General features: G+C 37.5%; 1 protein-coding gene across 1 annotated transcript; it reads left to right on the top strand.

Moving 5' to 3' along the window:
- Positions 1–7,307: 7,307 nt before the first annotated feature.
- On the top strand, positions 7,308–22,853 carry LOC134628049 (inter-alpha-trypsin inhibitor heavy chain H3-like). The gene is made up of 18 exons (XM_063474647.1): positions 7,308–7,385; positions 8,130–8,290; positions 8,422–8,526; positions 9,200–9,362; positions 9,457–9,567; positions 13,597–13,725; positions 13,864–13,980; positions 14,095–14,263; positions 14,354–14,464; positions 15,007–15,188; positions 15,294–15,473; positions 15,565–15,686; positions 16,513–16,694; positions 21,493–21,603; positions 21,757–21,925; positions 22,237–22,385; positions 22,564–22,648; positions 22,739–22,853. Exons 1-18 carry the CDS (start codon positions 7,314–7,316, stop codon positions 22,851–22,853), a joined length of 2,433 nt encoding a protein of 810 aa, XP_063330717.1. The 5' UTR covers positions 7,308–7,313.
- Positions 22,854–25,558: the final 2,705 nt, after the last annotated feature.

The following is a 25,558-nucleotide window of genomic DNA, read 5'->3' as shown; positions in this document are numbered from 1 at the left end:
AATCGTCTGGAGTTCTCTTATTAATTAACAATAAACTTAGTGTATATGTACTCCTAAATTTGATGAATGTGATTTAAAAAAAATAGACAGCTCTCTCTCTCTTTATTCTGACATTTAACTAATTCAAAATATATTTCAATATTTATCTAAAACAAAAGTTTACTCTAAATTGATGTTGTACAGTAAAAATGTTTTATGTTTTCTCCCTAAAGTGTATGTAAATATCTGGTTACAAATGTGAATATACTGCTGTGTATTGAAATTCCTCTTGTTTTGCATAGAAATATACTGAACAACATACAAAGCATAATATATAAAATAACATTTACCTGACTTTTTTCTTTGAAAGAACCCTCTGATGTCCATTCTTATATTTCAGTACATAACTGAAACCGATTTAGTCGGGGAGGGTAACAACTGAAAATATGAAATAAACACACGTAAGCTAAGACTCTAAAAAAATAGCATTTGTTCGGCTTTTCATTTCGCCATTTGTTGATTCACTTGAAGAGCAAGTAACGTAATATTGGTCAAGTGATCAGTTTGATATCAATCTTTCGTGATACACCGTCATATTTACATTATTTGTACAGTACGAATGATTTGCTTTGGTACCTGGTCGAACTTAAGCTCTCCTTGGTATGGCTGGCTCCGTTTCTCCAACAGCGCACTCACAGGCAGCAGCTGCCCCGCCCCCTCGCTCAGTCGCTTAGTGCCTGAGCTCGGATCATACCAATATCAGGGGGGATTCACGCACAGTCGTAAGTTCCCACAGTGTGCACTATGTGCTTCGAATATTGTGTGTACTTTTTGTTTTATACAGTTGTCAGCCAGGCATCTAACTATGAAAAAAATTTCACTCCAAAAGACCCCGGGCTTCTGACAAAACAACCCGGGCTTAAGCCCAGTAAGCCACCCCCACGCTCCGCCCCTGGTTTGGACTTATATTTCTCACCCCGTGTTATAACCGATTAAACGTGATCTCCTCCTTTTTGCTCGCGGTACCGGGGACGTGGGGCTTAAAGCACTCGTTGCAGGCTGCTGAGTTTGCATCTTTTGCTGTGAAGTACAGCCAGACGTTTGACCGCTTCGCCTTGGGCATTTTTATCTGTAGCTCTGCTGTAAAAGAACGTACGTACCTGGGCCCGCCTACTATCCTTGTAAAGGTAAAATGATTGGCTAGAATCCAAAGTGTATGACATCTCAAGAAAAAAAAAAGCACCGAAATAAAGCACCGAAATGTGCGCTGCTTTTCGGTCTGGTTACTACCGTTTATGTCGCCGGTACCATCCCTAATCAGAACTGCTACAACAATCTACCCATGCAGTCAATAATAATATAAAAAACATCAAAAGACTAACCTCTGATTGTGGACACTCTTTCCAGATATGAAACTCGCTCTCCCTGTTCCTCTTGTGGCAAACATGAAATGTGCAATGTCCAGGTTTTCTACTCCTTGATCTGCCCTAACCCTATGATAAAAATAAATTTTTAAGGAATTTTTAAAGTTTTCTTTAATGAAACTTGTTGCTAGCATATAAATTTAATCAGGGCATAAAACCTTGATGGTAAGCCGTGAAGCTGGGCTGATCTCAGGAAAAATGAGAATGCAGTTTTTGCCCTGTTGTTAGTTGCTGCATCCAAGTACAGGACCTGCAGTAAAGACAAATGGAAAATTAAAGATCTGGTTTCAGATCATGTGTAGTTTTTCAGTTAATAATGCAGTTTCATAATAAGTGTTCAAGGAATATTGTATGGTTCTATGTTCATAACCATAATTCAAAGCTTGAGTAGTCTATACATCAATATTGGTAGTACTTATCAAAAAATAAAAACGGCCTTTTAGTTGAACCTTTTTTTTTGTAAAGAACTGATTATAAATTTTTTTTAAAAATTGCAAATCGTCCACTATGTTGGCTTGCTGAATAATTGATGTTCATAAAAAAATAACCTAATACAGCTCTCATTTCAAAACTACCAAATATTCTACATAACAGTTAAAATTTTACCTTCCTTGAGTAGCCATCCACTCCACCAAAGATCACAACATTGTACCTGTTTCAGAGGGAAAACAAACAGACCAACTTCTGTTTCCAGTTCAATAATGGCCACAGAGCTGATGTTAATTTCACACTGAACCAGATGATGAATGTTTTGTAGAGCCTCTGTAATCTCTGACAGACCGCCTATTTGCTGAGAGAAAGATTCAAACAGAACAAGCTCATGACGAGTCAAGAACTCCAAATAATCCAGATTTAGTGGTTGTTGGTTTAAAGCAGCTTCCAGTTTAGAGAGGAGTCTATGCATCATTTGCTGTCTCAGTATGTCCTGTTAAAAGCAGCAAAGAACATGGGCAAGTAGTTAGAAAAATACAATGAAATGATGTATCTCAGAAAAAAATAAACAACCCATAAAACGAACTACATGAGGTACATCATTTTTCAAGTTTGCATAGTTTGCAAATTAGCTAACGTCAGTTATCAAGCGAATAATAATGTACAAAATGATTTTATATTACTTACATGTGGCCGGGACATGCTGTTTTCGTGCTGCTGTTCAGTATTCGACGACATAAAAGAGAGCTACTCAAATATAATTTGGAGAAATGAGTCAGTTGGCATGGTTGTATGATGCAACTACATTATACTACACCAACGATAGTCTTAAAAAATAATATATTTTAAAATAAAATAATTAAAGATATTATCTGCAAATTGGGGTTTAATTGAGTTTAGCTGGATTTAGTTACATTTCCCTCCCCAACTCAGACTCAATGACCACCATCACCCTCTCCAATCCAGACTCAACGACCTCCATCACACCTCTCACCCCCCTTTCCTCCTCCCTGAAACTCAGAATACACACTGAGGACGTGAGCCGACTATTTCAGAAACAGAAGCCCAGGAAAGCCCCCGGACCAGACGGTGTCTCACCCTCCTGCCTCAAGACCTGTGCTGAACAGCTGGCTCCCATCTTTACTCGCATCTTCAACAGATCCCTGGAGCTGTGTGAAGTTCCATCCTGCTTCAAATGCTCCACCATCATCCCTGTTCCCAAGAAACCCACCATCACAGGACTGAATGACTACAGACCTGTCGCCTTGACGTCTGTGGTCATGAAATCCTTCGAACGACTGGTGTTAGCCCATCTGAAGGACATTACAGGCCACCAGCTGGACCCTCTGCAGTTTGCCTACCCTACCAGGCAAACAGGTCGGTGGATGATGCAGTGAATATGGGGCTGCACTACATCCTGCAACACCTCGACCGCCCGGGAACTTATGCCAGGATCCTGTTTGTGGACTTTAGTTCGGCTTTTAACACCATCGTGCCTGAACTTCTCTCTTCCAAACTCTCCCAGCTCAGCGTGTCTCCAGCTACCTGTCAGTGGATCACCAGCTTCCTGACAGACAGAAAGCAACAAGTGAGGCTGGGGGAGATCACCTCTGAAACTCGGTCCCTCAGTATTGGTGCCCCTCAAGGATGTGTCCTCTCACCACTACTGTTCTCCCTCTACACTAATGACTGCACCTCCAAGAACTCGGCTGTTAAACTCCTAAAGTTTGCAGATGACACCACTGTCATTGGCCTCATTCAGGATGGTGATGAGTCTGCATACCGGCAGGAAGTTGAGCGGCTGGTACTCTGGTGCAGTCAGCACAATCTGGAGCTGAACATGCTTAAGACTGTAGAGATGACAGTGGACTTCAGGAGACATCCCTCAACTCTGCCCCCCTACCATATCAGACAGCCATGTGTCCACTGTGAAGATCTTCAAGTTCCTGGGTACCACCATCTCCCAGGACCTGAAGTGGGAGACCAACATCAACTCCATCCTCAAAAAGACCCAGCAGAGGATGTACTTCCTGAGACAACTGGGGAAGTACAGTCTTCCACAGGAGCTGCTGATCCAGTTCTACATTGCAGTCATTGAGTCTGTCCTGTGCTCCTCCATCACAGTCTGGTATGGTGCAGCCACTAAACAGGACAGGAGCAGACTGCAGCGGACTGTACGGGCAGCAGAAAGGATCATCGGCGCCCCCCTGCCCTCCATCCAGGACCTGTACCTCTCAAGAACCAGGAAACGGGCAGGGAAAATCATCACAGACCCCTCACACCCTGGACACAGACTTTTTGATCTGCTGCCCTCTGGCAGACAGTACAGAAGCCTGCAGACCAGGACCACCCGACACAGGAACAGTTTCTTTCCCCTCGCCATCTCCCTTCTAAACAGTTGACCTGTCACACTGCTCCCACTGCCAGACTGCAACTGCACCTTATGTACATTCTGTAGTATTTATTCCACCTCATTTTATTTCTGTATTTTATGTATATAAGTTTAGATTAGTTATTTATAGTTAGTTTATACAGCTTTGTGTATGTATGTGTATGCATGTGTAATGTATATATAGACACGTGTGTGTGTGTGTGTGTGTGATTTACATTGCTGTGCTTGAGAGCCACCATCTACCGGAACCAAATTCCTTGTATTTGTCTGCACATATACTTGGCCAATAAACACGATTCTGATTCTGATCTCGGACAGTGTTTCCGGAATGCAGCAGCTAGCGAGCTGATTGGAGACCGTAAGAGCCAATCAGAATTTTTGAAACCAAGTCTGTGATTGGTTGGTTTTGTGGCACACTTATAACGGTGTACAGAGAGTTGAGCGCACGCAGCAGAGAATGTTGTGAGCGCAAGCAACACATTGCGAGCAAGCGCAAATGAAAAAACTGAGCGAGAGGGGGTGCTATTGTGTGTGTATATGGATAAGCGCAAACACTGAAATACATTTTTTGCACGCAGCAATGAATTTTGTTCACTCAAATTCAGCTTTTGTACGCTCAAAATAAATTTCTCCTCAAAATGCAACACTTGCACCTGCAATTTTATTTTTACGTGTGCTCAATTTTTTTTTACGTGCGCTCAGAATAGTGGCACTGAAATAACGCCATAGTCACACAGCTAAAAATTAAAAACCAAGAGACCGATGTTACAAGGTACATTTTTGTAATGTTTTCAGTTTATTCATTCAAAACATAAAACTGTTTAAGATTCCACCAAGACATGAGCTTTTTTTTGCTTTCGTAGTGACAACGCTATTGACTACAGCGTCGACCCTCCTGTCACAAAGAACTGCTGGCTTATGTCTGCCCTGCAGAGGCCACTGGCAGATTTTTTCGTGGCACAACTTTAAGTGTGAATTATGCTGAATTACTAGAAAATATTTGGTTTAAAAGTAGAGGAATCATCATCATTATTATTATTATTATTATTAATAATAATAAACTTATTGTGGAAAATGTCCTTCCACTTGTTAAAACGAACAAATAAAGTATCCCAGATTGCAGAATGACTCATGTCTACATCATTATATTAAAGAAAGAAAAAATAATAAGGATTTGGAGATTGTTGTGGCAAAATAATACATCCAAGCCATTTGAATTCTACTGAAACAATTGCACAGTAAAAAAATACCACTGTCTTACTTCAGCGTAGCTTCTAATCTGAACCAAATCTAATAATTGACAATAGATAGAGTTGACATTAATAGGCATTTATTCTACACTTTGTTGTTAAACAGAAAGTTAAAACTAATTAGATTATTTTAGTTAAATGAAATATGCTTTCCTGGGTGATTTATCTGAAAAAGAGTTGTGCCATCTCAGGAGATACATTGACTTTTACAATTTGACAGACGGGTTGGGCCAGCACCAGACGCATACATATCAAGCATAAACATAAATAAGGCATTTCAGTCTTAACACTTATGTTTACTTTTAGTGGGAACAGTGTTGCAAACAACATCCTCCGTGTCAGCTTCTAAATGTTTGGACATTTTTCTGGTCTTAAAATTTTTTTAAACTCATCCAGTTTAAGAAAATTGGACAACTCATTGGAGATCAATCAGTTTCAATTGCTACCTTTCATAGTATTTAACTATGAAAGCAACTCCGCCTAATGCGCCAACTGGTGGAATGTCAGGAATTACGGGATGAGAACAAATGAATGTAATCATAATTATGATATTAATTGATTTGGGCAAGTCTGTAGCAATCTTTGGCAGGATGTAAAAACATTGTAAAAAATGTTTGGAATCATGTATGATTTTCATTCCACTTGTCACGTGTACACCACTTTGTATTGGTCTTTCACGTGGAATTCCAATAAAATTGATTCATGTTTGTGGCTGTAATGTGACAAAATGTGGAAAAGTTCAAGGGAGCCGAATACTTTTGCAAGCCCCTGTGTGTGTGTGTGTGTATATATATGTGTGTGTGTATATATATATATATATATATATATATACATATATATATATATGTACACACACACACACACACACACACACACACACACACACACACACACACATATGTATGTATGTGTATATATATATATATATATATATATATATATACACAGATAGATGATTTGACATTTGACTGTACTTGAAATTATTTACATATATACATTTTTCTATTTAAGGAAATGTTTTTTTTTTATGAAAAAAAAAATAATATGTCACATACATACAGTCAAAGCGTTTAGTTGCTTTTTTGACAGATGTTATGAGCAGTAAAAATTCATTTTGAAAGACCTGTGTCTTGTTCTCTTTTGAATATTACAAAATAAGACAAGGACCTGTATATCACATAAATTGCTTCCCTCCTGTTACCAACATGAATAAATAATATGTATCCCACATTGCTGAATGACTCATGTAATCTTTATTTTATTTTAAAAAAGGACTTGCTGGTTTGAAAGTCAGAATATTACAAATCCAATCCTATGACATCCACTCTGGAAAAATAAGTAAATAAATACATAAATAAATGTAATACTGGACTAACTCTCAAGTGACTTCTAAATTTGCAATCACTGTCTCAGGTTTTCTCAGCACTTTCCACACCATGAAATATTTTTTTCTTCTTTAAAAGGTTAGAAATACTTGAAGTATATACATTTTTGCTTGACAACAAACATTATCACATACTTGTTTCTTCTCTAGTGTGAAGTCAGTTTGTCTCTTTCATCTAAATTGACCAAAACAGTATCACAGATTCTCGTGGAATAAAGTCCTTGTTATGTGCACTGGTTTGACCCCCAATGTCAACATTAAAGATTACCGAAACTGCTGGATTTCTGGTAAATTACTGCTTTGGGGGAGTATTTTGTGTGGGTGGGAGGTGAAAGAGGAGGGAGAGAAAGTGAAGTTTGCCCGTTAAAAAAAAATTATGTACACAATAATGTTGTCCTTCTTTGACTTCAAAAGACAGTTTCAGCTGTGTTTGTGCTCTGCTAGGAGGCATCATGGGGAGAACTGTGGTGCATCTCACCCTCATTGGGCTGCAGCTGGCTTTGGCTTCCATACTGCCAAACAAGGTAGGGTCAAAATACATAAATGACCATAGCACCACTTCAAAGATCCATAATTTAAAATCACATATACATAGTTAAATAAAAAGTTTAAAAGCCAAAAGCTAAAGAAAACAAAATTTTACGTACCTCTGCAATTCATATTTCACAGATAATGAGATATCTGAGGTGTGCAATTGACAGCATCTTTCTGTCAGTTCAACACCAGACTCTGTGGGTTGAAGGTTTTTGTGACAATCCTCAGGATTATTTCATTTTTTTCATGTGCTGTGTGTTTGTGTACAAGTCAGCTGACACATTAACACTGGCAGTTGCGCATTAATTTGGAGACAAAAAGAAGGATTGGGGTACGATGAAGTGTTCTGCTGAGCATTATAACATTATGTAATGTCCCATGAAGTGAAAGAATTCTAACTGTATGTGTTTGTATGTCTACCTTATCCTTTCTGTGCATCCACAATCACAGATCTCATTTTAATTGTTCAGGCTTGTTATTTGATGATGGTGTTAATTGGTTAAGGTAAATTTAGCTTGTTTGGTTGTTTGAACAATGGAAACGTGTTGGGTGTTTCTAACAACTCCCCTTCTGATGCATAAAAAGTAAAAGTATAAATGTAAGTGAGTGTCATGCTCTTTTGTGTGTGTGCCCTGAACACTAGATGAAAACTAATTTGAGGGTTTTTGCAGAGAGACCAATGAAATTCCACTGACACCAGTCAATGAGATCGGTTAAGCCTATCGTTTTCTCAGGATGACTGGGACGTCTACAGCTTTCACATCAACTCCACAGTGACCAGTCGTTATGCCACCACTGTCATCACAAGCCGTGTGGCCAATCGTATGAACGAGTCAAAGGAAATTGAATTCCATGTTCGGATTCCCAAGAACGCCTTCATCAGTAAATTTCGAATGTGTGTGAAGTTAAATTAATCTGTAACCATCCAGAGACATTTGCAAATAAAGAATTCTACAGTAAAGAACATATTACAGGATACTCAGCAGTGTGTGCATTTACACAAGGGCTTTTCTTGGTCCTCTTCAGGTTTATCAATGGCCAAGTTTATGATGGTGTTGTGAAAGCTAAGGAGCAAGCTCAGCAGCAGTACACTGAAGCTGTGTCCCGTGGTGAAAGTGCTGGACTTGTCAGGTATTTAAATTAATTAATTAACTTAAAGGTTTATGTGAAAAAATTCTCAGTAACATTTTTCATGTCTTCTTCTGCATCTTCAGTTCTCTAAAATTATTTTTGTTTAACTGTGTGAGGAGGAAAAAACCTTTTAGCAGGGATTAAAGTGAAACAATGACCTCCTGGGTTGCACAGCTCAGAAGGTTAGACTAGAAAGTTAAATGTAACATGTCATATCTTCATTTATTGTAGATATTTTAAATCAGATATTGAAGCAATTCATGACGTTTTGCTGAATTCTGTTTTTCAGAAGGAGTGTACAACAATTTAAGTGTACTAAATTAGCCACAGGCTATAGCTTACATAAGTTTGTACACTTTTGAATGCAGTTGTCAAAATCCACAAAGAGCAGTGAAACTGGAATAGTAGTGCCAGTTAGCTAAGCACACTCTTTACACAAAGAAAATGTAAAAAAAAACAAAGGGAAAAAAGGGATTAGTATGTGACTTATTACAAAATAATTCTTTTCCCCACACTACACTGCATACCACCTGATCTTAGGGGTCCCTCCCACCTGCCAAATATCACTTTAATCCTTGCGTTTTAGTCAGTTTACTCAAAAATCATGTTTGGTCTTCAGGAATAACTGATTTTTAATTGCATTTATATTAAATAATTATTGTTTCTGCTGTAGTTCTGTAGGAAGGACTCTGGAGGAATTTAAGACCTCTGTAACTGTGGCTGCTCACAAAAAGGTCACGTTTGAACTCACATATGAGGAACTGATGAAACGCACACATGGCAAGTACGAGCTGCAAATTCATGCTCAACCCATGCAGCCTGTCAGAGACTTCAAGGTGACTCCCATCTTGGTATCTGTTCAGTGATTGTTTAGGAAAACAATGCTGAGATAAGACCACACGTGTTTTATTTTATTATACTTGATCCCAGGTGGATGTGTACATTCATGAAGAAGCCGGCATCAGTTTCATTGATGTGAAAGGAGGCCTGAGCACCAAAGGCTTCGCTAATGCCATCACCAAAACACATGTTAATAAACAGGTACAGTTATAACACAAATGTCAGTTTTATTGACACTAAGAGTCACAACAGTTTGCAATAAGAGGAAGCCTAGAAAAAAAATCTATGCATACAGCAAAGACATGTGGGTTGTATATGTGAGGTTGGACACTAAGAAAGGAGAAAAGGACTGGAGACTGAGACTGAGATATCAAACTGAAGAGAATGTGCAGCAGGTTAACGTAATAGGTAATCGTAATGTATTAACAAATGAAGAGAGTTTGTTGAAAAAAATGGAATGAATAATTTCAGGAACTGAAGAAAATGAGACAGAGAGAAGGACAGGCGGAGGAATGACAGTGAATCATGAAGTGCAGAGGATTATTAAGGAGGAAGTGAGGGCAGTTACGAAGAGGATAAAGAGTAAAAAGCCAGTTGATTCACATGACGTATGATAGATTGCCAAGTAGAACTGTGGGACTGCAGAAACAGTGGTGATGTGTGTCGCTGAAGTGACAGATTTGTAGTGAGGAAAGGTGGAGGTATGCTCTAGAGAGAAGAGGAATGAGCGTCAGTAGAAACAAGAAACATGACAGAATGCATGAGTGTGAATAAGAGATAGAAGAAAATAGTGATTACAACTACAAATTTTGTTAATGCAGTACCAATTGAATGCCCAATGATCACATCTGTTAAATACTGATTTTAACTGTCCCTGTATATCTCTGGTATTATGTGACATAATGTAATCGAATCGTACAGTATTTGCATTGTTGTTTTGGGTGATGTTAGTCTTGAACTATTGAAGTCTTCCTGCACTATATCTGTCAGAATGTTGAGCAATTCCCCATTTTTACTCATAATAATGAATTCTGATTTTCTTTTAATATTTTATGCATTACACACATTACAAGACTTTTATTAAACCTCAGACAAAAAACTCAGATCCTTAGTTGTTCGGGTTTTTTTCAATGTGGAGTTTAAATTGTTTAAAAATCACTGCATTTTTTCTTTATTTCTAATCTACAGTGTACAAACCTTTTGGTAACAGTGACTTGTATATGCACCTCTTAGATTTATCAAGCCAAAATCAATGAGAAGCAGAGGACATTGGTTTGACAGAAATTAAAATCACTGACCTCTCACTCGATCAAGAGTCTAAAGCAGGGGTGTCAAACGTACAGCCCGTGGGCCGGATCAGGTCCGCAAACGGGTTTAATCCGGCCCATGAGATGATTTTGTAAAGTATAATAATGAGCTGCAATTTTTCAAAAAAGAAACTGCTGTTCCAATTCTGTCCATTGGATGGCGCAATAGCAATTGTGAGCTTCTTTGTTTTGCCCGCAAAATTTAAACCTGATGTGCTTTGGTACCTTCATTGCCCTAATATTTCTCTGTCAAAAAAGAGAAAAGCGGATGCAGAGTGCAGAGTGTTCCAAGAAAAATGCTCATCCTCCTATTTATTCACGGAAGTCCATGGGAAAGCTGTATGTTTGGTGTGTTCCTTGCATGTTGCCGTCCTGAAAGAATATAACCTCCGTCGCCACTATGTGAGTCTTCATGCTGACAAATATGACAACTTTCAAGAACAGTGGAGAAGAGAGAAGGTGAATGAACTGTTGGCGGGTCTGAAGAAACAGCAGTCTGTGTTTACTCACAGCTGAGACATCAGTGACGCTGCGCGCTAACTCATTGCTAACGAAATTGTACTAGCTTCAAAACCATTTAGTAAGGGTGAATTTGTAAAATCATGTATGATGAAGGCATCGGAGACTGTGTGCCCTGAAAAGCGCCAGGCCTTTGCAAATACGTTGAGAATCTGTGGCAAGATCTGAAAACTGCTGTTCACAAACGCTGTCCATCTAATCTGACTGAGCTGGAGCTGTTTTGCAGAGAAGAATGGGCAAGGATTTCAGTCTCTAGATGTGCAAAGCTGGTAGAGACATACCCTAAAAGACTGGCAGCTGTAATTGCAGCAAAAGGTGGTTCTACAAAGTATTGACTCAGGGGGCTGAATAATTACGCACACCCCACTTTTCAGTTATTTATTTGTAAAAAATGTTTGGAGTCATGTATGATTTTCGTTCCACTTCTCACGTGTACACCACTTTGTATTGGTCTTTCACGTGGAATTCCAATAAAATTGATTCATGTTTGTGGCTGTAATGTGATAAAATGTGGGAAAGTTCAAGGGGGCGGAATACTTTTGCAAGCCACTGTATCAGCCTGACAAGAAACACAATTGGTGACAGGATTTCTGATCTTTCAGCGGATTTGGACGGCCAGTTGAAGCAAAAAGTCATTTATTGCGTTTTCAGTTGCAATTAATGAAGGCACGGACATCACAGATGTTGCACAACTGCCAATTTTCATCCGCTGAGTTGATGGCACATTGACCATCACCGAGGAGTTCGTGGAGTTGGTGCCAATGACAGATACAACGACCGCAGCTGATATTTTCACTGCACTCGTCGGCGCGCTGGACAGGGTCAGAGTGAACTGGTCCCGTGCTGTCAACCTGACTACAGATGGTGTGCCCTCAATGATCGGGAAAAAAGCTGGCGTTGTAAAAAAATTCAGAGATAAAGTGCAATCTGCAAATGGAGGACCTGATTTTTTGACTTTTCACTGTACAAAGCCAGGAGGCTTTGCGTTGCAAGTCAGTGAAAATGGATAATGTCATGAAGGTGGTCATCCAAACTGTTAATTTCATCCGTTCCAGAAGCCTCAATCACTGTAATTTCGACGGTCTTCTCAGAGAGAAAGACCACATCTATGGCCTGCCATACCACACTGAGGTAAGATGGTTGAGCCGAGGTGCTGTGCTGAGGCGTTTCTTTGATTTACGAGAAGAAACTGAACAGTTTATGGAAGAAAAGGGCAAACCAGTGTTAGAATTTCATTCTGCAGAATGGATGCAGGACTTACAGAGCATGTTACAGAGCACCTGAATAAACAGCTGCAAGGATGCAACAAAGTTGTCACGCAGTATTATGACAGCATACGTTCTTTCAAGATGAAGCTGTTATTGTGGGAGACGCAGCTCGCTGGTGGTGATGCAGCTCACTTCCCCTGTCTGAAAAATGTGTGCTCGATCCAAAGTGTGGCAGATATGAAGCGGTTCAAAGATAAAATAACGGGACTGTTACTAGAGTTTGAGCAACCATTTCAGATTTTTGGTGAACTGGAGAAAGACTTCAAAGTTTTTTGCTCGCCGTTCACCGTGAATCCCTTTGATCTGCCCGTCAGCATCCAACTTGAAATAATAGACTTGCAGTGTGACTTGGATTTGAAGGGCAAATTTGCCGCAGCTGGCTTGAACACATTCTATCAGAATCTCTTGCAACCCAACTTGACAGCCCTCACTGCAAAACTGTTGCACATGTTCGGAACCACATATCTTCGTGAGCAAGTTTTCTCTGTAATGAGCATAAATAAAACAAAACTGCGCTCAAGGCTCACGCACAAGCACTCGAATCACATCCTGAAGTTAGCTGCTGCTCAGGATGTGACGCCTGATGAGCTGGTGAAAGCTAAAAGATGCCAGGTATCAGGAGTCAAATAAACTGTCCTCGGGCTCCAGCTTTATCTTTTTATGTTGATGTGGTACTGTTTCTAATTGATTATATTTGATTTATATATTTAACCTATTCTGTGGTTCTTGTACTTGTTTGGGGAACAGGATTTCATTATTTTTATCTACATTGCTGCCTGAGAAATGACACCCTGATATAGTTCTGTGATCTGTGAAACAGTTCTGTAAATCACTGAGGCACTGTGTGTTTGCGTGTTCTTTGTCCTCAGAATTTTCAAATAACTTGAGGTGTTTTATGATTAATAGCTATGTTGTGCCTGTACTATTTTGAACATACTGTCCACAGGCTCTAGCTTTATTTTTATGTTGATCGTGTTAAAACAAAGAAAACAATCTGAAGTTTTTGTTTTTAACTTATATATACAATGATTTTACCAGTCCGGCCCACTTGAGAATAGACTTTTCTCCATGTGGCCCCTGAACTAAAACGAGTTTGACACCCGTGGTCTAAAGAATGTAATTCTTTCTGTTTCCAGGCATGGGTGTATTTCTATCCAACAGTGGATCAACAGACAATGTGTGACAACTGTGGAGAGCAGGGTATGAATGGAGATCTGGTTATTGTTTATGATGTCAACAGGAACAATGGATTGGGAGACATCTCGGTAAACCCTGAACAATTAGCAATTTACACACAACATAAACTGCATGGGCCAGAAAAGGTTTTGCAAATCAGTACCATATCCTTTGTCTGGCTATTAAATAAAAATTTGACTAAAGCAATCTTTTTTCCTGCTCTTTAGAAATCTCCTGGGTACTTTGTTCATCACTTTGCTCCATCCAATCTTCCCCGAATTTCCAAAAATGTCGTCTTTGTTATCGACAAAAGTGGCTCAATGCAAGGCAGAAAAATAGCGCAGGTAAATTGTTTAAAGGGTCTGCTATGTCTATCACTTACAAAAACACTTTTTCTTTTCATGTCTTTTTAAATCTTTTATAAAAGTCTGTAATGTGTAAATGTTGTTTTTGCCCAGACTAGGATCGCATTAATCCATATTTTGAATGACCTGGCAGAAGATGACCATTTTGGTGTGATCACTTTTGATGGCAACATTTTTCCCTGGAAATTGGAACTTGTTCAGGCCAACAGTAAAAACGTGGAAAGCGCCAAAAACTTTGCACGCAACATTCAAGCTGGAGGATGTGAGGAGTTGCAGAAATCAGTATATATCTTTTCATATCAAACAGTTAACAGAAAACTTATAGTACTGAAACTTTGTTGTTGACTTTCAGACACAGACATAAATCAAGCACTGCTGCAAGGAGCAAATATGCTGAACACACATGACAGAGACGGTTCAGCATCAATCCTAATACTCCTCACAGATGGACAGCCAACCAAAGGTTGTAACAAATGAGACCTGCACAAAAATGTGCACCAATACATCTGGATTTAATGACTTTAGTCAATGTGTTTATTGTGATTACAATAAGGAGAGATCATTTGAAAGACCTTAACATGGGTTATTGAAGAACAGTTTTAGATTTGGCGATAAGACTTTGACCAATCAACATGGCAGAGTGATGGCAGAGAGTCCAGTAATGGTAGGACAGGACTCCTCAGAATTTAGATGCAGAGGTAGAGATGTAGGATCTCCAACTAGGTACAAACGGGGAGGTTGTACAAATGAGTCTGAAAGGCAGACTGATAGAAGAGCACTTAGATTTTTAGCACTTGTAGATGGCAGGCAAGGCTGGAGTGATGGTGACAGCATGGAGTTTGGACAGCATGTGTGATGTAAAGAATACATTTGCAGCACAACACTCAAGAATGCAGCGAGATTACAGATCAGTTATTAAATAGTTTTCTTTTTAGCTTTCTGTTTTATCAAGTGTGGGATTCCATTGTTTCTGAGCTGAACTGACTATGTCTTGTGTCTTTTCAGGGGTGAAAAATCTGGAGAAAATCCAGTCAAATGTAAGAGGAGCTGTTGCAGGCAAATTCCCACTGTACTGTCTTGGTTTTGGTTTTGATGTTGATTTTAAGTTCCTTGAGAAAATGTCGCTGCAAAATAACGGTGTGGCACGACGGATTTATGAGGACTCTGATGCTGATTTACAGCTGAAGGTATTTAAATTATATATACTCTTCTTTGATGTGATTTGAAACCACTGAGAATTGAAAGAAAAAAAGGAACATTATTTGTATCACTTCCACACTGTATGTCAACAGGGTTTCTATGAAGAGGTGGCAACTCCTCTGCTGACAGATGTGACAATGATCTATGTGGGTGGGACCAATCTAACCCAGACTAACTTCAGTCAGTATTATAATGGCTCTGAGATTGTGGTGGCCGGACAGATCACAGACAATGACATTGAAACCTTCACACCTCAAGTTGTGGCCATTTCGGTAATGTTTGATCTAAGATATTTATCAGCTGTAATCTTGTGAAAGTTTTTTCCCTGCATGTTGACATTACAATATATTTTAATTATGACAGAGTAATAGAAGGTTAGTATTTTCTGACCAAAATCGCATTGTGGAATCCGGTGGAAGTGTGTCTGATGACCTTATCCAGAAAGTTTGGGCGTACCTCACAGTTAAACAGCTTTTGGAAAAAGAGTAAGTACCATATATGCCATCTTTCTTCTTGTGTTATTTCCCAATCAGTTAGTTTTTAAAGGGTAGTAACACAAATTTTTCTCTTCATTAACTGTTGAGTGCACAACTAATCTGGGATATTGGATAAGGCCCAACATATTCATATTCATTTCCCTGAACCCAATGTGATGTCTGTAAATCATTTGATGTGACTTGCAGTCCAAAAGGCACAAGTTTGTTTGGTCAAAAGTAACATTAATGGTTACAGTGTAGCATGATTTTATGGGCAAGGAGAAAGAAGTTTCCTTTCCTTCGATCCAAGTTTGATCATGTTTGAAGACCTCAGTGACCATTTTAATATGTTTTCCCTGGCAAGAAACAATTTGTCTACTAAAAGATTTTTGAAGTTGTCGGAAGTTGTGTGCCTATTCATAACATAGATGGCATCCCATGGTCTCAACAACTAAGCTGCAATTTACAAAACAAGTTAAAAATCTACAGCTGCAACAAACACAGGTGATTACATTTATAACAGCAGCAGAATACAGTTAAAATTCAGCATCTTGGCTCTAAGGTCAACTGTCCCACAAATATGTCAAATAAAAAGGAGGGGGGATGTTGACATAACAATGAGTTTATCTATTTTTTCCCATGTTTCTTTGTCCATATTAGATTCCACTAGAATGTTTTTTCATTTTCCAAAGATGGCACTCAAACAGAAATTTTTAAATGCCAGGGAATACCTGGGGACATGGAAGAATTAAAGATACAAAAATATGTGTAAATTATTTTATCATATATTATTACTAAATCAATCATTATATTTACTTAATACTTTATGACACAGGCTCCAGTTATCTGGACCTGAGAAAGAGCAAGTAAAGAAGGAGGCTTTGAGGCTCTCACTGAAGTTCAGCTTTGTGACGCCGCTCACATCTATGGTTGTCACAAAGCCTCTGGGAGAGACCATACATGTGCTTCATAAACCTAAGGAATGTGAAACACCACAGAGAAGGAAGTCCCCTGGATGTCAGTCCATTTCAAGACACCGTGGTACTTCTACTCGTCACAGGAGTGATAATGTTGGTGAGCAGCACATATACAGACAATGCAAAATGAGTAGTATTCATCATTACGTTTGTTTTTAAATCGTTAGCGATTAAGAGATTAAGATTATTTTTACCCTTCCTAAATGCAGATATTTACGTTTCTTACTGAAAACATTAAATACTTAAAAAACTCTACACCAAAATTATAATAAATATAGCATGAGTTTGCTTTTTTTGTAATTTTGACTCTGTACACCACCAAAAGGTTTTAGCTTTAATTCAAGAGGTTTAACAAAAACACTTTGTTTAAGACTCTCTTTTTTTCTAAATTTCATCTTTTTGTTTATGCAGAGAAATATGCCTCAAATGTGTTACAAATGTGTATAATATGATCACAAGTGTAAACACAATGACATTTTCTTTGCCTATATTGTGTGTGACACATTCACACACTCACAAAATTGGATTTTTTCTCTCTATAATCTCAGAAAACTATAAACATTTTACTGTATAAAAATGATTCCATACTGCACAGGGACAGCTTTACTACATCAAGATAAACAAACAGTGAGGGTGACTACACTTTGATAACAAACATTTGGATGTCAGAAATTATTACGACCACTCTGAGCAACTGCATTAGACACAGAGCAGCTGCTATCTCAGATACAGTACATCGTGGCCTATTAAAGAAGATGCCCATGTGTTTATGAGCCATCTCCCTTCAACTTTGTCAGCCAGCCTCTTTACCTTCAACGTTTTAGCTGCACAAGAGGCAAGCTACAGACCAAGTCCACCAGTAGCAAGAAGTCTAGTTATTCTGATTATGCATTTTTTAATAATTATAAAAGCATACCTTTATTGCACTTAAATTCTGAAGGTTTTTTTTTTGTCAGTCTAAACACTTCACCATCTCAAAGGTTATCTAATGTGATATTAGCTGAGAGCAGAAATATTCAGGATTGTTCTGTAAGCTAACAATAATGTCAGCCTGCTGTTAAGGTTTAAGTACATAAAAGTGATTGTATGTGTACTTTTAGAGATTTGTGTGCACAGGAAGGTTTTTCTAAAAAGAGAAAATGATCAGAATAGTTATGTTCAAATTGAAAAAATGTATGTAAATGATCAATATTCAGGTTTCGTATTTAGGTTGGTGTGCATTTCTAAAATAGTTTTACATTTGATTGAAATACTGACATGTTTTTTCCACATTAATTAAAACATTTTTCTTTTCAGCACCAACTATAGACCCTGCTGTTGAGAGAGCCTTTGAGCGCTGGTTTTCCACAGCTGATCCAGGTACTCTGTTAGGATAGAATTAAATACAATGCATCTTTCTTTTTATAGAGATAAAAATGTCAAAAAAACCCCAATTACTATAGTTAAGTATTTGTTTTGACAGAATGCAACAGTTTAACAACTGACTCTTACATACTGTACCTACATGCACATTCTCAACCTCTACTTTTTAATATAGTTTTTTCTACTTTAAATATGAAGACATTATACTAAATATGAGAACCTTAACCTAGTTTTAAATACATTTTCAAGGCAATGAAACAAAAATAAATATATATCCAACCATCTTGTACTACTGAATATATTATACAATTTGATGGTATATCATTAAACCGCAATACCATACAGTTAATACTTAATGCTTACTTACAAATTGGATTAAACACATTTTCATTATCTGACTCACCAGTTAAATTTCAAACATTTTCCATAAATTTATCTGAAACTGAAGTTCTCAATAGTATTACAAAAATGTTTACAATTTTGTGTTCAAACCTTCCATGCAAACCCTCTCTTACATCTGTCATTGTTGAAAGTGTTTTTTGGAGTTACATTAGTTTAATTTTGAATCTTAATTTCTTTTAAATGTTCTAATCCAAATTTCTTCACATAATAATAATAATAATGATAATAATAATAATAATAATACCTTCTATCATCATCATCATTTTGCTCAAAAGAAGCAGTTCCTGCTTTAATTTGTTTTATGAAAAAAATGTTTGGATTGATAAGAGGAAGGCACTTAGTTTATGACTTAATTCATTCATGAAACCTTTAGGCCATTTGAATAGTTCATTATTATACAGATAGCTGGTTATCTGATTGTTCGGGCTTTCTCTGAATTATTGTAGTGTCTTCACCTTACAATACAAAGTGCCCTGACGTTGATGTGATTTGGTGTTAAATAAATTAAATTAATTTGATTTGATTATAAATGTAAATGTGATGCTTATTTCTTGCTTTCACATGATCTTTTTGCTGTTCTTGTTACAGGAGAAATGATAGATATTTTACAATTTTTTGCTGAAGGTATGATATGGCACATGCTGCATACTATATTCTGATGTAACTACTGAAAAGATTTATACTGAATATTAAACTAACTGAAGCACAAATAAACCTTTGAACTAAAGCTACACTGAAATGAGCAAGTACAGCTAGGAAAGTAACTAAATGAATTGAAAAACTTTTTTTTTAATGGAGCTGCTAGCGTGTGTGTGTGTGTGTGTGTGTGTATCTCACAATATTTCAGTGCAGCAGTATGATGAATTCGTGGAGATAGGAGGTAACACACTTGTTAACTGGTAATTCTACAGTGTGATTCCATAGTGGGAAGCAGATAAAGTACTACATGAATGTGGCCAGTAAGACCAGAAAAATCACTGTAAATGTCAGTTCATTTTTTTATACATCACAGAAATGCTAAACATTTTTGCACAATTTTAGTATTAGTCTAATGTGGTTTTTTTTTTATTACTACGACTAATTTGAAATTGCAAAGTAAATTAATCACTGTTTGTTTAATCTTTTTTTCAGAGAGAGGGTTTTACTTTTGTGAGTATTTGGGATTTATATGCTTTTCAGTCTTTTGTGATTTAAAAAAAATAACCTTATGAGAAAACTCTCATACTTGTGCAATCTACTGTTGATAGTATGGAGTTACATATTTATTTTCAATTTAAAATTTATCTGACTTTATTTTCTTTTGTAATCCAGATTTAAATTATGTATTTTGTGACACTTAAACATTGTGCTGCATGTTTTTGCTACATTTAGTTTTGATTTGTTTTTACTTTGCTTTTTCGAGTAAAACATGTTTCTATCATTTGAAAATGCATAAAAAGTAAGTTTAGTTTTTTTTGTGGCAAGATGATATAAATCCTTATTTGACACAACATTTAAAGGATTGTTGTGGTTTATTTTAGAGAGTAATTCTTTTTAGTGAGTATAGTAATAGGGAATAGTGATCCTTGTAATTCAAATACTACACTACCATTAAGAGATTTCCCGCTTAAATTTATTACACCGGCAAAATATCAAATGCTTAGACTAAAAAAAACAGAATATTCCAAAGTAACATGAAAAAAAAATCATATGAATTCAAAAGTAGTAAAGTAGTAAATGTAGTGACAATAGGGAAAGGAGGAAGAGAACCCAGAGCAGTGGAGGTATGCTCTGGAGAAAATTCAGTAAACAACAGAATACATTTGTATAAATGAGAGGTAAAGAGGTGTAACAGTGAAGCTGCCAGGAACAGATGTAATGAAGGTGGATAAGTTTAAATTACATAACTGAAAAGTTGCTTATTAATTGTTTTTCTACCTCACCTGTTTTCATAATACTATTTGGGGTAGTATTTCCATTTTTTAAAATACCTTTAAGAGGTATTTTCCATTAAAATCAGGTTTATGAAATTGAGTGTGTGGATGTGTCTCTGCTTCAGTTTTTTTGCTGGAAAAAAGAGTATTATATGCTATATTTTAGAGTTGTTTTTTTAAAGATTTTCTAAATTTAAAATGGTATTTTTTTTTTTAAAGAAACTAATAAATTTAATTCTAACATTCAGCCTCGCCCCGCGGATCTCAATCCCACAAACAACGACCTACTTTAAGAGGTAAATGTCTTTTTTTGTAGTGTACTGTAGTTCACAGCTGTTATTTTCTGTTTCTATATATGTAACACCAACCAGTGTTCAACTAATAAGGAACTGGATAAGCCTCTTCAGTCACTCTAATAATTGAATTATCTACATTTACATTGTAGGTGGGGTAACAGTTAAAACTTAACATGTCTGTTGAGTGTTTTGCTGTAATGCATCAGAAAATGTTGATGTTTATTATGCAAATATATTCCACAGCCATACAATGAACTTTAACTTTTTTTCTTTTGGCTTTGCAATATTAACGTATGTAACTAGCATTGTGTAAATCTGTTTACAGAAACTTTGCTTGATATATTCATACATCATTATTCACCTCATGGCGATCCTCTGCAACCAACTGATGGTACTGTATTAAATACATATAGTTGGAGTTAAATATATATATAATTATTTTTAATAATAATTTTCTGAAATTTTTAAACATCCGCATTAGGCATTACCCACTTTAACAGAAATCTGAACCTACAATAACATCTGATGTGCCAGGCTCAAAACTCTTATTTAATTCATTTATTTTGTTTTCTTTGACATATTAGAGTAAAAAAATATTTTCAATTACTTTGTTGTTTTTTTGTTTTATTTTAACAATCACATAATACATGAGAAAAACAGCTAGGAAAAAACAAACAAATTTTTAGGAATGAAATACTCCATAAGTCAGGCTCTATATTGTATATGTAATAACAAATCCCTCTTTCAAAATCCTTCAAGATTGTACATGTTAATGAAACTGAAAACGAGTATGCTAGTGCTTGATTTTTGGCTAAGAGAAAAGTCAAATTTATATCTCCATTCTAACTCTGTATCTGTGTCTCTCTAGCTCCTCTTCTCCACAGGTTTTTGTTAAAAGCTGAGAATCAGACTGTTCCACTGTGCTTTGATGTCAGTGGTGCTCTCAGCCTTAAACTTCTTCATCATCCCAGCAGGGGTGAGTAGTCTTCAGTTTTGCTAAGCTAATGAACTCTTGTTTTTGTATTTCCTGTGAGATAAAATTTCATTATTGGTTCTACCTCATCTCCATTGTTATAACAATCCTCCAACTTGTGGTGTGGTTTTGAGTTGCACTTCTCTTTTGTGCTAGAGCTGTTTGTGAATGGTGAGCTTGATTCAGTTGCAAACGGAGGTTTTGAGAGAATTTTCATACACTTCAAAACTGACCAGCATGTTGAGATTGACACCAAAGGAGTCACTGTACGAGATGGACAGACAGAAACACATCTCACTGGACAGGATCTGGTCACTGCTGGAAGGTGATTTTACAGTATAATGATCAAGGCTACTCAATACTACAATGCTCTCAGCATTCTGTACAGATGTGTGTCCATATTCACATGTGGTTAAATGAGACTTGCATGGTATTTAATGGCTTGAATTACTTTCAGTGACTTAACTCACGAATCATAGTATTAGAATATTGGAATTTGATTAACATATTTCCTACTGTATGTTATACTTACCTTTCTAATACAGGGTAACATCAGCAGGGCTAAAATCTGCCAAAATATACTTCAAACCTTTAAAGACTTGACATATATATATATATATTTATATATTTTTCCAGTGTCACAATGATTATGCGCAACAATGAAATAGACATTGCAGCAGGAGACATGCGCCTGGTTATTTTAGTTCATAAGAAGAACAGCATTAAATTCCTTTGGCCAGTTTTAAGACAGCATCCTTCAGCCAACAACACTGATGGACTTTTAGGTGAGCGAAAAGTTCATTTCTTTTTTAAATGTTATATACATTACTTGTGAAGTGTGTGCAGCATGTGCTTGCATCATATTATTATTACAAAAGTTTGCACCCAAAGGTGGTGCTTTCTGTAAAAAGACCTTGTTGTGTGGATATTCAATGTTTGTTTGTTCTCACGTTCTTTTTCCAGCTCTAAAGTCAGCAGTTTATGAGGAGGTACAACAAGTTGCTGCTACAAAACTAAAGATTAAAAACCAGGAGATCAATGTTACTAGGTACATATTGTTTTTTGTTGTTGTTTATGATATTTACCATATTTTACTATGTAAACATAAATGAAAATTTCCCCTCCCTTTCTTTTGTAGCGGCAATGCCAATGACTATAGCATTGCCTCTCCTCTCATGATGAACTGCTGGCTCACATCTGCTGACTCTGCCTTGCAGAGACCACTGGCCGATTTCATTGTTCCACAACTTTAACTGGAAACAGTGAAAAATATTTCATTTAAGAAGAGAATATGGAAAATACTTGCAACACCTGCTTCCAGAATGAACAAATAAAAATATCTTGGATTGTTTAATAACTCACAATTTTCATTTTTTTGAAAAAATGGGTATAAAGACAAAATAATACATCCAACTGTGTGAATTTCATTAAAATAAAGATGAAGAAAAATGACCCAAAATACACACAATTGACAGTTATATTAATAATACACCTTGTACTTAAATACAATCTACAAGTTAAAGTCATTTTATACTGTCATTTTAAACTGTTTTGTCTAAATGAAAACCATTTTGACCTCTGTTAAGCACCACATCATTAGCAAAGAAAATACTTAGAAATGTAAAATTGCTAGAATTCCCCTTTAGAAAGGTTCCATGTTTGTATATTGTCATTGTTTTACTATTTTCTCTTATGCAATAGTTTTCTTTGTGCTTTGTAATATCTGTCGTTAAATCTATTCCTTATAATGACAACTAGATGTATGTTTGCTTTTGCCTTCTGAATTACCTGTTTTCTTAGCACCTTCCTGACCTCATCAGACTTGAATATAGATTCCTTTTTGTTTGACACCATACTGTATAACAGCCACATACTAGTTTCACAATTGGTGCTAGGATCTGTCACTTTAATTTCTCAAAACAGTGTTACCTGTCACAAATTGATAGAAACTGTTAGGTTTCTCATAATTTGGTGCTGTGGGGAGTGTTTTGTATAAGTGGGTCTTTGTTATGTTTGGTGGTGATAGAGGAGAGAAATGAAAGACTTTCCTTTAAAAAAAAATGTGTACATAGTAATACTAGTTTGACTTCAAACAGCAGTTTCCACTGCCTTGCACTAGTAGGAAGAATATCTCGAGAACTTTTACTGACTTTGATGGCCATGCTGGCAAATAAGGTGAGGTAACCTTACGACACCCCTTCAAAGACTCAGACTTTAAAGAAAATCTATATTTTACTGCTGCTATTTTGAGTTCAAAGATAATAAGAGAAATCTGAGGTGTGTACATGAATGTTTTGCCTCTAAGCATCTTTCTCTCAGGTGTAACACATTGAACTTTGCAGATTAAAGGTCCTTCTGACTCTATCTTCAGGGTTATTTCACATTGTTCTTTTAAAGATATAAGTTTGTTTACACATCCAAGTAGGCTCCCGAGTTGTCATCCCGGTCGATATAGTGCACATCAGCTGGCATAGAGCTGCCTTCAGAGAAAAGAGGTTAAAGATATTTAACCAGCTTAAAAAACTACAGGCAGATGTTATTTTATTACAAGAGACTCAGACCTGTTACAGCTACTGTCACGCTGACCTAGTAGGTGATGTTCAAAGTGATGTTCAATGTCTTTTGAACACCTTGCTTTTGCAGAGCCTCCCATTCCTTCCGCCATCTGTAGAACTCACGCTGGCTGCCGGTGAACTTTGGTAAAGCTGTGGCTTTCAGTTTTATGGCTGCGACCGGGGCTGCGTTGCGGACTGTGACAACTGCTTGGTCGGCATCTTTTTTAATTCTCTCTGCTTTGATCAGGGCTGCCTTCCCTGACACCAGCTTTGGAAGGCAGGTTTCGAGCTCCATTAGTCGACGATCACAATCTCACCTCTCAGCAGGTGGAGCCCAGCGGTTCCATGTCTGGTGTGCCTGCTTAGCTTTCTTCACCAGTTCTTCTAGATGGTGGAGCATAAAATCATATGCCTCCAAGGGTGTATCAGGCTGAGTGGATGAGACGTTCTCACACTCCATTTCTGCTGATTTTAGAGCAAGGGTCAGTTCTCTTTCACCATATGATGTCCACAGTGTCTCTCTGATCAGGTGCTTCGCCTCCTTCAACTTCTGCTCACATTCTTTCTCCGTTTTCTCGACGTCTGCTCTCTGTTGGCCCATCAGCTCCGGTATGCCCTCTGCTTCACACTGCGTGATGTAGGCGGCCTCAAGCTCCTCATTCACATCAATCACTTTGGAGCCCTCTGCTGTGAGTCTCTTGAAGGAATCCTGCAGCTCCTCTACAGACATATCCATGTGGGTCCTTATTATATGGTTGGTGAGTCTAGAAAACAGTCTTTTTGCAGTGGTTCGCTCTATTTTCAGCTCTTCGAGTGACTTGGACTCAGCCATGCTGCTTTCTTGATTATTGGTTGGACAAGCAAATGGCAAGTTGCGATTTCCTCCAGGCCCCCAGGTGGAGTCTTCTCCGTCTTTGTGGTGAGCTTTCGTGGAGTCTTCACTGGTCAAGGCCGGTTTCTTTACTGGCCAGGCCGGTTTTTCACTGTCAAGTGTTCTCTGTCTGTGAGGTGCCCACACTTGAAAAAGACGAGACTTTGAACTAGACGGGCTATCGGTTTTTCACTGTCAAGTGTTCTCTGTCTGTGAGGTGCCCACACTTGAAAAAGACCAGACTTTGAATTTCACTCAAATTTATTTTTGACCAGTTTCAGGTTCATGCAGTCAATAAGGTAGTTAGATAGTTTTGAAATCCCCACTTTGTGTGGCTCAACCAAGCAACAGATTATTCGGCGTGATGTAGTCAATGCGATCTTCTCGGCTCTGAATTCTGGCATCAATGGGTCTCTCATTTGCAAGGTTGGCAGCTAGCTGGAGTGCTGTCAGAAACTCACTGAAGGTAAGAGTCTCTGCATTGCCAAGAGTATGAAGGGCTCTCTTGGTAACTCTGACAGCAGCTTCGGCG

The sequence above is a fragment of the Pelmatolapia mariae genome, linkage group LG5 (assembly GCF_036321145.2).
Source record: "Pelmatolapia mariae isolate MD_Pm_ZW linkage group LG5, Pm_UMD_F_2, whole genome shotgun sequence".
NCBI classification, from domain to species: Eukaryota; Metazoa; Chordata; class Actinopteri; order Cichliformes; family Cichlidae; genus Pelmatolapia; species Pelmatolapia mariae.
The sequence above is the reverse complement of the archived record's forward strand: the minus strand, read 5'-3'. Positions and strand labels throughout refer to the sequence as shown.